The following is a 16,614-nucleotide window of genomic DNA, read 5'->3' as shown; positions in this document are numbered from 1 at the left end:
GCCGGCTGTGGTGGCGGGCACCTATAACCCCAGCTACTTGGGAGGCCGAGGCAGAAAACTGCTTGAACCCGGGAGGCAGAGGTTGCAGTGAGTTGAGATCGCATCACTGCACTCCAGCCTGGGCAACAGAGCAAGACTCTGTCTCAAAAAAGCAAAAACCAAACCAAACAAAAACAAAAAACCACACAAACCGAAGTGAAAATAGAAGAATGTGGTGGCTGAACCAGGATCTTTCAAGATTTCAAGAGTATAGAGTTAGAATAAGAATTCTGATTATGAAAGAGATGAAAAGATTCATTTCAGGAGAGAGGTGGTCCCCAGTAACATAATGTCAACTGAAATAAGCTGGTAAGAAATTCCCTACAGCAAAGATGGTGGTGTCACTATAAAGGCAGTGAGAGTCAATATGCTGTTTGGCATGCTGCAACAGAATGCCTTTTATTTCTTTCAAACCACTAATGCTTGCAGCACACACACCCACATGGTGATGAAACTCTGAGTATTTGGCAGTAGAAGTGAACTCAACTGCAGAGTAGGAGGAAGGCCCAAGAGGGTCAGAGCAAATACCTTGTGTACACTGTGCACAACTGTGCCTTCTTTGTTTTGTCACTTTGTTTCTATAGCCTGAGATGCCCTATCCAACTCCAGAATCATATCTTATGCATCTCCCACAAACCAGTTGAAGTCCTATCTTAATTGTGAAGTCAGTTCCTGCCTGCTCTAGCTCACACTGAACTCTTGTCTTCTCTGAACAGCTATAGCACTACTCATTTTCCTACCTAATCTACTGTTACTTAAATGTTTCAGCCTTCAAGGGCAGGGACAGTGTTTTGCAATCCTGTAGCCTTCAGCACTAAATACAGTGTTAAGGAGCTTAAGAATTCGCCCAAATACACGCTGCTTTGAATCATTCCTCATATGTCAAACGCTTTTCCACTTCCTAGTTTATTAAAATATAAAATAATGAGGGCAGGGATGTCTATTTTGGTAACCTGTACCCTCAGTGCCCAGAACAGGGCTTGGCACATAGCAGATACTCAACAAATACATGATCAATCAACGAAGGTGCTACTTACAGGGGTAAAATCGATAGGGAAATAACAGGATGTCACTTCAAACAACTCCTCCACAAAGGGTCCTGTGGCAACAGAGAAAGAATGAGGTTGGCTTATCAGCTTCATTCATCTGATAAAGCTCCAACCAGCTAATCATGGCTACCACGATGTACCCAGGCTATAGTCCCTGGAGATGAGGTCATGGACGATGCGGAAGGCCACCAGAAGATTACGGGGATCCTTTTCCCCATCCATCACCTGGATGAAGCCAAAGGTGAAGTCAGCTCCTAGGCTCTTTAGCTCTGGGAAGGAGAGAATAAGGTTACTATATTGTCCCACAGCACAGAAAGTGTGGGCTTTCTCCTGGCCTGTGTTCTCCCTCTGCTATCACTGCTTCCCTTTTCCTTTCAGGGCTGACCCTTTTTCCATTCCAAGAAAGTACTCAGTGAAGAGATGTGCAACAATATACACATTGCTGTGGAGGTAAGAATTTAAAACACCGGCTCAAACAACCTCTACCCTTCCTTTACTTCACTGGGGAGGGAGCGGATCCCCCCTTTCCCTTTATCATTCTCTCTCAGGATACCAGCTCTTCTATATAACCCCAGGTAAAATAAGTCCTACTAATAGGGGAAAAAGTAGGATGTGCTTGCTTTTGACATTTCCCAGAAGGCTCTGCCTCTTACCTTCTTCCCGGGTTCGCATAAAATTGGTGATGATATTGTAGACTGTGTGTCGGTCCACCTGTGGCAGGGACTTGGGGGTGGGGGAGAAAGAAGTGAAGAAAGTGCTCAAAGAATACCTCAGCTGACACAGCTAGTTCCTGCTTCATAATCTCTAAGTGAACAGTGCTCTTTATACCAGCATAAGATCAATCTAAGAGAAACTACAGAGAAAGGGTACGCTATTGACTCAGCAGCACAGCAGTGGTGCCAATAATCCAAACCTGCCTGATGGATGGATGCCTTACTTTCTGTAGGTATAAGAGGATACGGGTCAGATCTAATGGCATGCACCCCTCTCCTTGTCCAGTAGCAAAGAAGAGCATATAAACATGCTGAAGAAGAGCATGTAAACATTCATAAGATCCCAAAGAATTCAGAATTTAGAAGGCAATAATTTTTTTTATTGAATCCCAGTTGTTAAGGGGTGGAGACAGAGGAAAATACCAACATGACTGTTATCCCTCACCTGTACATGTACTTCCTGGAAGATGGCTTTAAGCACAGAAACAGCCAGCCCTGGGGGCAGGGCCACACACAGGCTCTGGCGGAAAGGAGAAGGTATGTGAACACTGAGGGAACTGCAGCATGGACTCCAAAACACAACCCTAAAACAGGCCTAATTAGCTACTGTAAGAATCACAGCATCCTGGTTGAGGAAGAAGTACTAATAGTGAGAATCTTTCTCAAGCTGATGAGTTCTATGCAGCTCTTTCCAGTGGGCTCTGGTTTCCAGTCCCCCAAAGTACACTTTTACTCGCTAGAGGGAAAAGGGAAGTAGAGCTGGTAACACTAATTTAGTCCCACATTTGGGCACCTGCTCCTCAGCATGTGAACCATCATACCCAAAGCGCAAGGAGAGAACTAGACAAGGGCTCCCTTGAACAAAGTTACGTAATGAAATGAAGGAGAACTCACAAGCGCCTTCAAACCCTGCAGGACAGATGGGATCACAAGATGATGGTCCTTCAGCCGGTTCTCATAGAACAGTATCAGGTGTACCACTGTACAAACCAGATTCAGTCATTAATGGACATAGGCATGAGAACGGCGCAATAGCTTTGCTCCTTTCCCAAGTCTGTAACAGCTGTTTCTGTTTGGGTTCCACTACAAATTTTCTCTTTTACCAAGAGACATGTCCTATGCTATACACCTAAACAGGCTGTAGGTTGCGCATGTGGTGCTTGCCTCTAGGGAGGCTGAGGTGGGAGGATCATTTAAGCCCAGGTGTTTAAGGCCAGCCTGAGCAACACAGTGAGACTCTGTCTCTAAAAAACAAACAAAAGGAATTCCCTCTCTTGGCTTTGGAGCCCTCCCTCCCTCTGCCTCTATATAGGGGAGCTTCTTCCTTCTCCCTTCCTTCTTGCCTATTAAACTCTCTGCTACTTAAAACCACTTCACGTGTATCGGTGTCGTTTTATCTAAACCAGCATGAGGACCAAGAACCCTGATGTTCCTCCACTCACTAGAGCCGTATCATTTTGGTATGTTGGCTGGAAAAGGAAATTGATTCATCAGACTGAAGCAATCAAACTCCAAATGGTACTGTAAACTGAACCACACATCCACACGCCATTCTTCTGAGGACTCTCAGATCGACTCCAGGAGGAGCCCTTGCTGCTGTTCCCCATTTGACACCCCTTTCCAGTAGGAAGTAGCCAGAAGGAGTCATCGCCCCAACCCCCTAACGGCAGTTAGTGTGGCATCTCTACAGGGGGGAATGTTGTAGGAGTTATTAAGAAATTATTTTAGGCAGACAGAGAGGAAAAACGGGTCCTTGGGAAGTTTTTGTTTTTAAAAGCATCTCCAGAAAAGTTTCTTGTAAAGCCCTGGCTCTTAGTGTCAAGCTGCGACCTTTGATATGCAAATGAAAGCCATTAGAAACTGGGTCCACCCACATATGGCAATTCCCGTGGCCTTCCTGCTTCCTATAGTTTGCCTACCCCTGCTATACAAGATAAGTAAGATGTTGGCCTTCCTCCCTCTCAGGACCTCAAAGCATGCTGATATTTCATTACTTTTCCTCTTTACCTATGAAATACTGCTCTGTTCATTTTACAGAGTGGGAAAATACACTGAAAAAACAGTCTAAGGCTACATTTGAAATCCATGTGTCTTTCTTTTTTTTGAGACAGAGTCCCGCTCTGCCATCCAGGCTGGAGTTCAGTGGTGTGATCTCCGCTCACTGCAACTTCCACGTCCTGTGTTCAAGAGATTTCTGCCTCAGCCTCCCAAGTAGCTGCAGGCGCCCGCCACCATGCCTGGCTAACGTTTTGTATTGAAATCCATGTGTCTTTTGTCTCAATTCTAATCATCTCTGCAACATATACCAGTGAGAAATGAAGGCCTTGCATTAGTAGTTCATAGAAACTTTAAGCCCTCCCTCCCTGCCAGTAAAGTTGGCTTGAATAGACACGGGAGACCTGGGCTCAGCAATCCAGGAAGACATTCCTACTAGTGACACCAGTACCTTCCTTCTCCAGGAGCAAGGTGTGACAGTGGAGTAGCACCTGTGACAAAAGTTGGATTCCTCGAGCCCGAGTTCGGGGTTCTGGATTCTCTAGAGAGGACCTGGGGGAAAACAGGATAGAGAGGGCCTGCAATTACCCAGTTCAAATGTTTGAAGAAATATTTTACATTCGCCACACTCACCCCCTGGGCATGGAAGCAGAGCCAAGCCCTGTTAAGAGTAAAAACAGCCCAGAAAGGTGTTCCTGAGGTAACGGCATTACAGATACCAGTAAGGACAGAAGGCTTAAGAGCGATCCTCAGACTGATGTGGCATCATTTAGAGGCACACATGACACCAAGAGCCAACAGAGGTTTCTGCCTCCAGGCACCCCCAGCTTGGCACCTAACGAGCACTGTGCTTATTCTTTATCCCCAGTGGTATGATTGTGACATTCCTCTGAACTACAGCTTAGCAGCTACCCACAGGATTTGAGAGATAATTGGCAGCTGCAGCTTCCACCAAAACAAGGAGAATATGTGTATTTTTGTAAATTAATGCTAAGGAAAAAAACAATGCTCAGAATCACCACCAAGTTCCTAGGATAAAAGAAAACATGAAAAACCAAAACTTTATAACTGGAAGGCTACAAAGTAAGATGGCCAGAATATAGCTCTAACTAGGTAGGATTACTGATACAGGAGAAGCTGGACTGAAGCAACAACGAAGTAACTTATGCTCAATATTGCTCTATGGAGATTATACTGAAACATACTAGAAATAATCTAAGCAGGAACAAGCAGAAAGTGGAAGAGTTCTGGCCATGACTGTTGTATTGAACCTCAAGGGTAAGAGTATATATTAACTAAGAGTAAGGGGACAAAAATAAGGTCACTCTTAACAGGATCCCCAGGATAAAAACCTGTAGAAAGGTTTCTACTCAGGAAGTAGAAAACTGTGCATTCAGGTTGGGTGTGGTGGCTCACACCTGTAATCCCAGAATTTTGGGAGACAGATGAGAGGATCACTTGAGCCCGGCAGTCGCAACCAGCATGGGCAACACAGTGGGACCCTCTCTCTACAAAAAATACAAAAACTTAGCTGGGCATGGTGGCACAAGCCTGTAGTCCCAGCTACTTGGGAGGCTGAGGTGGGTGGATGGCTTGGGCCCAGGAGGTTTAGGCTGCAGTGGGCCATGATCGCTCCACTGCACTCTAGCCTGATTAACAGAGTGAGACCATCTCAAAGAAAACTATGCATTTGGAGCATTTAAAAATGGAACAAGGCACACAAATGCTCATAGCAGCATTATTACGAATAGCAAAAAAGTGGAAACAATCCACATGTCCATCCACTGATAAATGATTAAATAAGATGCATAGCCATACACCAGGAATATTATTCAGCAAGAAAAGAAATGTAGAACTGATATGTGCTGCAACATGGATGAACCTTGAAAACATGCTAAGTGAAAGAGGCCAGCAACAAAGGTCACATGTGTGATTCCATTTATATGAAATTTCCAGAGTAGGCAAATCCATAGAAGACAGAAAGTAGATTAGTGATTGCTGGGGGTTGGTTAGAAGAGTGAAGGGGAAATGACTGCTAATGGGCATGGGTTTCTTTCTGGAGTAATGAAAATGTCCTCAAACCGACTGTGCTGAGAATTGCACAAATCTGTAAATACACTTTTAAAAGCCACAGAAGTGCACATTTTAAAATGGTGAACTTTATGATATGTGAATTATACATCAATAAGGCTGTATGTATATATGTATGTATATATATATATTTTTTTTTCTTTTTTTTTTGAGACAGAGTCTCGCTCTGTCACCCAGGCTGGAGTGCAGTGGCGCGATCTCGGCTCACTGCAAGCTCCACCTCCCGGATTCACACCATTCTCCTGCCTCAGCCTCCCGAGTAGCTGGGACTACAGGCACCCGCCACCATGCCCAGCTAATTTTTTGTATTTTTAGTAGAGAAGGGGTTTCACTGTGTTAGCCAGGATGGTCTTGATCTCTTGACCTCGTGATCTGCCCACCTCGTCCTCCGAAAGTGCTGGGATTACACGCATGAGCCGCCGCGCCCGGCCTATATATATTTTTTGATGGGGGTCTCACTCTGTCACCTGGGTTGGAATGCAGTGGCGTGACCTGTTTACCACAACCTCCACCTCCCAGACTCCAGTGACCCTCCCACCTCAGCCTTCCGGGTAGCTGGGACCATAGGTGCATGCCACCACGCCTAGCTAATTTTTTTGTATTTTTGGTAGACACAGGGTTTCACCATGTTGCCCAGGTTGGTCTTGAACTCTAGAGCTCAGGCAATCCACCTTCTTTGGCCTCTCAAAGTGCTGGGATTACAGGTATGAGCCACCACACCCAGCCAATGCTGTATTTTTTTTTTTTTTTAATGGACCAAAGCCACCACAATGTGAGTAGAAAGGCCAAATAGTCTGTTACATGGGAGAAATGTGTAACAGTGACTTCGTTTTTTAATGTCCCCCAATTTTCCAGTTTTCTGTTTTAGAAGACATGCTGTCACAACAACTCTTACTAGTAAGACTTGTCAATTTAAATGTTCTATACTACACTACATACTACAAGCACATACTTCCTCTAAGTGCTTAGAATCCCAAGCTATAACACTGCTTTATCAGCTGTTTCCCAAAGCCTTTTCTCCTAGTGGGGATCTGCAGCAGGGTCAGCCTCCTGGGAACTCCCCAGGCAGGGCCCACAGCTTGTTCTGAGTCAGGTCTAGGCAGGCTAGCATCCCATGGGGGTAGGTGGGTCTAAAGATGCACAAAGGAATCAACAACAGCTGATGGCCTTCAACCACGTACCTCACCCCAAAGCTGTGGGCTGTGCCAGGAGTTGATGTGGCCTACAGGCTATGTGCTCCCAAATACTAAAGAAGCCTCAGCCAGATGGCATGAAACTTTTCAGGAGAAACAATTCAAACACATAGTCTTAGACTGAGGTACTAATATGGAAGGGGGCTGCTGGGCTACAGGACAAATTCAGGCTCCAGGAAAGCAATGATGAGCAAAAGTAACTTTTCAGAATACACAGTCAGGACTGGAGAAGAACATTCTATAGCAGAGGCTCTTACCCAAGGGCTTCCACAACTTGTAACACTGTATAGTTGCCAGATTTCACATCTGCAGGAAATAAAAATATGAAAAATTAAAAAAAAAAAAACCCTACCAAAGTGTTGAGTAACACTAATTATAATGTTTCCTGCCTGCCCTAGGCTTTGTACCTGGGGGTCCACTATTCTTGCCAAGAACCCTCCAAGATAAGAAGCAGCATTACTGTAACACTTCAAATATGCAGCTTTGTATAAAAAATGAAAAGAAAATAAACGTATCATTTGTGAATGACATGAGCGTGTATCTTGAAAATCCAAGATAAATTTAAAAAATTACAAACAAAATAATTTGTTAAATTAGTTGGATACAAAATATTACGAAATTTAAAATCTTCATATATATACATATACACAATAGCCTGTAAAATGATACAAGGAAAAAGACCTGGTTTATAATAGCGAAAAAAGAAAAAGGAAAAAAATACCTGGATATAAACTTTTATCCTCATTTTTAAAAATCATAGTAAAATACACTGCATAAAAACTTTTTTTTTTGGCCAGGCGCGGTGGCTCATGTCTGTAATCCCAGCACTTTGGGAGGTGAGGCGGGCGGATCATGAGGTCAGGAGATCGAAACCATCCTGGCTAACATGATGAAACCCTGTCTCTGTTAAAAATACAAGAAATTAGCCTGGCCTGGTGACATGTGCCTGTGGTCCCAGCTACTCAGAAGGCTGAGGCAGGAGAATCGCTTGAACCCTGGAGTGTGGTGGTGTAATCACAGTCTCTGAGGCTCAGGTGATCCTCCCACCGCAGCCTCCCCAGTAGCTGGGACCAAAGGCATGTGCCACTACCCCTGGCTAAGTATTTTGTATTTCTTTGTAGAGATGGGTTTCGCCATGTTGCTGGTCTTGAACTTGTGGGCTCAAATGATCCTCCCATCTCAGTCTCCCAAAGTGCTGGGATTACAGATGTGAGCCACTGCGCCCGACTTAGATATAAACTTAACAAAAAAATGTGAAAATCTGAATGATGAAAACTTTTATTTATTTTTGAGATGGAGTTTGCTTTTGTCACCCAGGCTAGAGTACAATGGTGCGATCTCAGTTCATTGCAACCTCCAACTTCTGGGTTCAAGCAATTCTCATGCCTCAGCCTCCCAAGTGGCTAGGATTTGCAGGCATGCGCCACCAAATTTTGAGATGGAGTCTCACTCTGTCCCCCAGGCTGGAGTGCAGTGGCGCGATCTCGGCTCACTGCAACCTCTGTGGCCCAGGTTCAAGTGATTCTCCTGCCTCAGCCTCTCGAGTACCTGGGATTACAGGAGCCTGCCACTGCACCGGGCTAATTTTTTGTATTTTTAGTAGAGACGGGGTTTCACCGTGTTAACCAGGATGGTCTCAATCTCCTGACCTTGTGATCCACCCGCCTCAGCCTCCCAAAGTGCTGGGATTACAGGCATAAGCCACCATGCCTGGCCACAGTTTTTGTATTTTTTAGTAGAGATGGGGTTGTGTCATGTTGGCCAGGCTGGTCTCGAACTCCTGACCTCATGATCCGCCTGTCTCAGCCTCCCGAAGTGCTGGGATTACAGGCATGAGCCACTGTGCCTGGCCCTAATTTTTGTATTTTTAGTAGAGATAGGGCTTTACCATGTTGGCCAGGCTGGTCTTGAACTCCTGACCTCAGGTGATCCACCTGCCTCTGCCTCCCAAAGTGCTGGGATTACAGGCATGAGCCACTGCACCCGGATGATGAAAACTTTAAAGCACTAGTGAGATATCACTTCACATCTGCTAGGATGGCTATTATCAAAAAGACAAGAGGTAACAAGTGCTGGTAAAGACTGAGAGAAAAGGGAACCTTTGTACACTATTGGTGGAAATGTAAATTAGTACAGCCATTATGAGAAACAGCATGGAAGTTCCTTAAAAAAATTAAAAACAGAACTACTGTATGATCCAACAATCCCACTACTAGGTACATATCCAAAGGAAATGAAATCAGTATCTGTAGAGATGTCTGTACTCCCATATTAACTGCAGCATTATTCACATTAGCCAAGATCTGGTAACAACCTAAGTGTCAACAGATAAATCAATAAAGAAAACATGACATGTGTGTACACATATACAACAGAACACTATTCAGCTATAAGAAAGAAAGAAATCTTGCCACTTTTTTTTTTTTTTTGAGACAGTCTCTGTCACCCAGACTAGAGTGCAGTGGTGTGATCTCAGCTCACTGCAACCTCCACTTCCCGGTTTCAAGCAATTCTCCTGTCTCAGCCTCCCAAGTAGCCAGGATTACAGGCACATGCCACCATGCTCGGCTAATTTTTGTATTTTTTAGTAGAGATGGGGTTTCGCCATGTTGGCCAGGCTGGTCTCGAACTTGTGACCTCAGGTGATCCGCCCACCTGAACCTCCGAAAGTGCTGGGATTACAGGCATGAGCCACTGTGTCAGGCCAAAATTCTGCCACTTGGGACAATACAAATGAACATGGATGAACATCTTGCTAAGTGAAATAAGCCAGACAGAGAAAAACAAATACAGTATCCTATGATCTCACTTATATGCAGAATCTAAAAAAAGTTTAATTCACAAAAGCAGAGAGTAGAATGGTGGCTGCAAAGTACAGAAGAAAATGGGGAGAAACTGGTTAAAGGGTTTTTTTAAACAAGCACTAACGAGGATCTGAAAAGGAAACTTTATAGAAAGGCATCTCATATCTTTGAAAGACTCAAGATAACAAATCTCCCAAATCAATCTATAATTTTAAGATAATCACCATAAAAACACTAATAGAATACTTTTGGAAACTAGATAAGCTTATCCTGAAATTAAAGTGCTCTCTCTCTCTCTATATATATATACACACACACACACACACATATACATGTGTGTGTATATATATATATACATATATAATTAGACAAGCAAGTTGTGAAAAAGAGTATTGGAAAAGCAGGGAGAAGGTAGCCCTTCCAGATATTAAGAGATTATTATAGGGTCACATTTTAAAAGTGTATACATTTAACTACAAAAAAGAAAAATAAGGCCGGGCGCGGTGGCTCAAGCCTGTAATCCCAGCACTTTGGGAGGCCGAGGCGGGCGGATCACAAGGTCAGGAGATCGAGACCACAGTGAAACCCCGTCTCTACTAAAAATACAAAAAATTAGCCAGGCGCGGTGGCGGGCGCCTGTAGTCCCAGCTACTCAGGAGGCTGAGGCAGGAGAATGGCGTGAACCCAGGAGGCGGAGCTTGCAGTGAGCCGAGATCGCGCCACTGCACTCCAGCCTGGGCAACAGCGTGAGACTCCGTCTCAAAAAAAAAAAAAAAAAAAAAAAAAAAAAGAAAAAGAAAAAGTATACACTTTTGAATATACTTGTACTTTTCCACAATAAAAGTAAAAAACAAAAACAACCAGTGTAGTTTCAATTCATATTCAAAGAAATCAATGGTACAAAAATAGAATGGAAAGTCCAGAGACACAAATACATATGAGAATATGATTTTTTTTTTTTTTTTTTTTTTTTTTGAGACGGAGTCTCGCTCTGTCGCCCAGACTGGAGTGCAGTGGCCGGATCTCAGCTCACTGCAAGCTCCGCCTCCCGGGTTTACGCTATTCTCCTGCCTCAGCCTCCCGAGTAGCTGGGACTACAGGCGCCAGCCACCTCGCCCGGCTAGTTTTTTGTATTTTTTAGTAGAGACGGGGTTTCACTGTGTTAGCCAGGATGGTCTCGATCTCCTGACCTCGTGATCCGGCCGTCTCGGCCTCCCAAAGTGCTGGGATTACAGGCTTGAGCCACCGCGCCCGGCCAACGAGAATATGATTTTTAAAATCCTATTTCAGTTAATGGGAAAAATAAAGACTATTCGATAAACAGTGTTAGAATGACTGGGTAAACATTTGGAAAACAAACAAAAACAAACATTGGTTTTAAATCTTTCACCAAAATACCTTTTTTAAATATGAGAAAATTTCTAAGAACAAGATAAAATTCAGAAGCCACAAAAGATTGGTTTTAAAAAGTCAGATTTTCTACAAGGCAAAAATAATTATCATAGGACAAACTGGGAAAAAAAAATTGCAAGTCTTATAACAAAAGGCCAGTTTACCAATATATAAAGAGTTCCTACAAATCAATGCAGAAAAGGCCAACAATTTAAAATGGGCAAAAACAGGCAGGGCACAATGGCTCATGCCTGTAATTCCAACACTTTGGGAGGCCAAGGCGGGTGGACTGCTTGAGGCCAGGAGTTTGTGACCAGCCTAACCAACATGGCAAAACCCCATCTCTACTAAATACACAAAAATTAGTGGGGTGTGGTGGCGCATGCCTGTAAATTCCAGCTACTTGGGAGGCTGAGAGGCAAGGATCACTTGATCCCGGGAGGCAGAGGTTACAGTGAGCCGAGATCGTGCCACTGCACTCTAGCCTGGGTGACCGAGTGAAAATCTGTCTTAAAAATAAATAAATAGATAAAATTAAAAAAATAAAATGGGCAAAAACAAAAAAATGAATAGCCATTCCACATAAAAGGAACTATAAGTATGTATGAAAAGGTGCTCAACAATATTCACAATAAAAGGTGTAAATTAAACTACACAGTAACCTTTTAAGAAAATCTAACAGACGGCAAAGACAAAAAAACTTAGCAATATATTATGTTTGGTCATGGTATTCAGAAATAGACATTCTTAAACATTGTAGGTAGGATTATAAATTGGTGCAACCCTATATTGAGGGCAGTATAATATAACACCTTTAGAATTCCAGGTGCATATAGGCTTTAACCCAGGAAAGCTAGAAATTTATCCTCTAGCTATCTAGTCATCTTTTGGTATATACATGGGAAATTGGTTCCAGGACCTCCTGAGAATACTAAAATCTGTGGATGCTCAAGACCCTTACATAAAATGGTAGAGTATTTGCATACAAACTATGCACACTCTCCTGTGTACTTTAAATCATCTCTAGATTACTCAATACAATCTAAGTGCTATGCAAATAGTTGTTACGCTGTATTGTTTAGGGAATAATGACAAGAAAAAAGTCTATACATGTTCAGTACAGTTGCAATTTTTTCTCCCAAATACTTTTGATCTGCAGTTGGTCAAATCAAGGATGCAGAACACCCACATACAGAGGGCTAACTGTACTGTAAAAGTGCAAAATAATGCACATACAACGTTATTCAATACAGCATTATTCGTAATAGTAAATGACTGCAAACAACACATGCCCATCAATAAGAAACCAGTTAAATGAATTATAGTACATCCATACAATGGAATTCTCTTGTAGCTACTTTTATTTATTTTTTAATCTCTTTTATTTTTGCCGGCGCGGTGGCTCAAGCCTGTAATCCCAGCACTTTGGGAGGCCGAGGCAGGCGGATCACAAGGTCAGGAGATCGAGACCACAGTGAAACCCCGTCTCTACTAAAAATACAAAAAAAATTAGCCGGGCGCGGTGGCGGGCGCCTGTAGTCCCAGCTACTCAGGAGGCTGAGGCAGGAGAATGGCGGGAACCCGGGAGGCGGAGCTTGCAGTGAGCCGAGATCGCGCCACTGCACTCCAGCCTGGGCAACAGCGTGAGACTCCGTCTCAAAAAAAAAAAAAAAAAAAAAAAAAAAAAAAAATCTCTTTTATTTTTATTTTTTGAGACAGCATCTTGCTCTGTCACCCAGGCTGGATTGTATTTTTAGTCGAGATGGGGTTTCGCCATGTTGCCTATGGCTGGTCTCGAACTCCTGAGCTCAAGTGATCCGCCTGCCTTGGCCTCCCAAAGTGCTGAGATTACAGGCGTGAGCCAACGCACCTGGCCTGTTGCTACTTTTAAAAAGACAAATGAAGAAAGACTGAAGCTATATATATACTGATAATGAGCCAAGATCTAAAAGCAGAACAGTGTGTATAGTGTATATAATATGTGCGTAGCATTGTTTTTAAACGGGGGATATTTTTATTTGCATTTATTTACATCTCTGCATATAAAAGGAACTAATAACATTTGTTGCCTTCAGGGAGGGAAAATGCATAGTTAAGGGTTGAGAGGTAGACTATTGTTTTAAAAGAAATGTTTCATTTTTGAATAATTTTACATTTATAGCAAAGTTTCAATGACAGTACGGAATTCCTGTATAGCCGTCACTCGGTTTCTCTTAATGTTAACATCTTACATGGCACACATTTGTGAAACTATGTACAAATGTCAAAACTAAGAGATTAGGTTAGCACTGATACACACTATTAACCAAACTCTAGGCTTTATTCAGATTTCACTAGTTACTCCACTAATGCCGAATTTCTGTTCTAGGATCCAATTAAGAATACCAAATTGCATTAGTCATCTTGAATTCTTAGTCTCTCCTGGTTTGCGAAAGTTTCTTAGTCTTTCCTTGTTTTTCATGACCTTGATGGTTTTAAAGAAGTACTTTATAGAAGATTCCCCAATTTGCGTTTGTTTGGTGTTTCCCTCATGTTTAGACTGGGGTTATGGGTTTTTAAGAAGAATATCACAGAGGTGAAGTACCCTTCTCATATCATATCATATCATATCAGGGATATAAGACAGTAACATGGCTTCGCCATCACTGGCAATGTTAATGTTGATCACTTGGTTAAGGTACGTCTGCCAAGTCTCTGCACTATACAGTTACTATTTTTCTCTTTCTGGTACTCTTTTATTTGTAAGGTATTCATTAAGTCCAGCTCATATTCAATGGGGAGGGGAAGATTAAACTCTACCTGCTGGAGGGAGGAGTATCTTATCATTTAGATTTTTTTTTTTTTTTTTGAGGCAGGGTCTAGCTCTGTACAGTAGTACAATCATGGCTCACTGCAGCCTTGACCTCCTGGGCTCAAGTGATCCTCCCGCCTCAGCCTCCCGAGTAGCTGGGACTACAGGCATGCACCACACCACCGTGCCCGCCTAATTTTTGTATCTTTTTTGTAGAGACAGGGTTTTGCCATGTCGCCCAGGCTGGTCTCAAATTCCTGGGCTCAAGCAATCCACCCGCCTTGACCTCTCAAAGTGCTGGGATTACAGATGTGAGCCACTGCACCTGGCCTTTAAATGCAATTTTAGCAGCACAATAGTAACTCACATAGATTGAATAGAAGCATCTTAGAATGTATTTTCAAGGGAGAAACAGGGTAAAAGGCTAACAATCTTCATAAGGCTTTGGTTCACATTGAACACTTATAGCTAAATAAAGTGTGACAACCAGAGAATTACTTCCAGAGCCTGTTCTGGGTTCCTAATCCACCTACCTCTAAATGCAGAACCTTAACTAGTCAGTTTGTGCCAACGCTGGAAAAAGTGAAAGAGAACTTTTTTTTTTTTTTTTTTGAGACGGAGTCTCGCTCTGTCGCCCAAGCTGGAGTGCAGTGGCGCTATCCTGGCTCACTGCAAGCTCCGCCTCCCGGGTTCACGCCATTCTCCTGCCTCAGCCTCCCGAGTAGCTGGAACTACAGGCGCCCACCACCGCGCCCGGCTCATTTTTTGTATTTTTTTTTGTAGAGACGGGGTTTCACCATGGTCTCGATCTCCTGACCTTGTGATCCGCCCGCCTCGGCCTCCCAAAGTGCTGGGATTACAGGTGTGAGCCACCGCGCCCGGCCTAAGAGAACTTTTAAGAAATCCTAAACTTCCAGTTCTCCTAAAGTCTGTGGTCTCACAGCAACAGTTATGAGCTGAGTTGGACAGAGACTTACTCTAGCACTACAGTAAGAAGTCGTCCAGTAAGATTGAGGAAAATGAGAGCTCTAGTTAGGACTTATAGCTCGTGACTGGCACCAATTTAGACATCAGGCACTCTTAGCCCACTCGTGCCAGGATGTGGAAGGCCCAGCTGCTGCCCCAGCTACTGAGAAAGAGCCAAGGGAAAAAATGAGCAGACTGTAAGGGTGGGGGAAGGGGTAGCAGCCAGACTAAAAGGCCAAACAAACCAAGTTGGGTTCTACACCCAATCCTTAATGGCAACACTTACATAAACTGAAACACCTATTTCTGGGTTAGGAATCATAAAAGGGCATTGCAACATTTGGGAAGGTAGAAAAGGGTACTTTCTTGGAACCCCCCGGCTGTATACAGTACAGAAAACTCTGCTGAAACAACCCATCTAAAAACTAATTTCAAAAATGGGCACAGAAGGAGTTAGCAATTGTACAGACGAAGCCATAGGGGACTAACAACTGTTAATAGCAAAGGATATCAATGAACTGAATCATTTTTCTTCAGCGTACCATCAAAACCCTCCATGGATGCCAGACCAGGGTCTATCTTTGGATCCAAAGCTCTAAGACAAGAAGTGCCAAATAAGGCCCATTCAGTACCTTCTATTTTTTCATTTTTTTAAAAAATTGAGGTAAAGGCCGGGTGCGGTGGCTCACGCCTATAATCCCAGCACTCTGGGAGGCCGAGGTGGGCAGATCATGAGGTCAGGAGATCGAGACCATCCTGGCTAACACGGTGAAACCCCATGTCTACTAAAAATACGAAAACATTAGTTGGGCGTGGTGGCGGGCGCCTGTGGTCCCAGCTACTCGCGAGGCTGAGGCAGGAGAATGGTGTGAACCCGGGAGGCGGAGCTTGCGGTGAGCTGAGATCGCACCACTGCACTCCAGCCTGGGTGACACAGGGAGACTCTGTCTCAAGGAAAAAAAAAAAAAAAATGAGGTAAAATTTACACACACTGAATTGCACAGATATTAAGTGTACAGTTTTATATGTTTTTTGTGTTTTGAGACAATGTCTTGCACTGTCGCCTAGGCTGAAGTGCAGTGGCGCCATCTCAGCTCACTGCAAGTTCTGCCTCCCGGGTTCACGCCATTCTCCTGCCTTAGCCTCCTGAGTAGCCGGGACTACAGGCGCCCGCCACCACGCCCGGCTAATTTTTTGTATTTTTTAGTAGAGACGGGGTTTCACCGTATTAGCCAGAATGGTCTCGATCTCCTGACCTTGTGATCCGCCCGCCTCGACCTCCCAGAGTGCTGGGATTACAGACGTGAGCCACCGCTTCCAGCCGTTTCCAAGTTTTAATAAAAGTATACACCCAAATAACCAAGATCCCAATCAAGATACAGAACATTTCCATCATCAGAGAAAGTTCCATTATGCCCTATATAAGTTAGTTTCTACTTTCATAGGTTGCCTCAAGTTTTATAATTGAAAAATGCTGGCCAGGCACAGTGACTCACGCCTGTAATCCCAGCACTTTGGGAGGCTGAGGCGGGCATATCACCAGGTCAGGAGTTCGAGACCAGTCTGGCCAATATGGTGAAA

The 16,614-nt window shown here is 43.7% G+C and overlaps 1 protein-coding gene across 7 annotated transcripts in view; it reads right to left on the bottom strand.

Annotated features, from left to right (window-relative positions):
- The window catches only part of LOC105478448 (MMS19 homolog, cytosolic iron-sulfur assembly component), a 42,512-nt gene that overhangs the window by 18,273 nt on the left and 7,625 nt on the right, over nt 1-16,614 (bottom strand). For 4 of the 7 annotated variants that reach the window (XR_985312.3, XM_024791698.2, XM_024791697.2 and 1 more), the window contains exons 2-8: nt 7,338-7,386; nt 4,248-4,348; nt 2,696-2,781; nt 2,247-2,321; nt 1,742-1,811; nt 1,229-1,357; nt 1,077-1,138 (exon numbers count right to left, since the gene is read on the bottom strand). Coding sequence is in view for 6 of the 7 variants with exons in the window: in XM_024791697.2 (XP_024647465.2) it covers nt 1,077-1,138; nt 1,229-1,357; nt 1,742-1,811; nt 2,247-2,321; nt 2,696-2,781; nt 4,248-4,348; nt 7,338-7,386 (572 nt within the window). In the remaining variant the exon portion in view is untranslated. Of the gene's footprint in view, nt 1-1,076; nt 1,139-1,228; nt 1,358-1,741; nt 1,812-2,246; nt 2,322-2,695; nt 2,782-4,247; nt 4,349-7,337; nt 7,393-16,614 lie in introns of those variants that run through there. The other 3 variants (XM_024791699.2, XM_024791702.2, XM_024791703.2) reach the window with 3 other exon arrangements.

This window comes from Macaca nemestrina, chromosome 9 (genome assembly GCF_043159975.1).
Source record: "Macaca nemestrina isolate mMacNem1 chromosome 9, mMacNem.hap1, whole genome shotgun sequence".
Classification (NCBI taxonomy): Eukaryota; Metazoa; Chordata; class Mammalia; order Primates; family Cercopithecidae; genus Macaca; species Macaca nemestrina.
The sequence above is the reverse complement of the archived record's forward strand: the minus strand, read 5'-3'. Positions and strand labels throughout refer to the sequence as shown.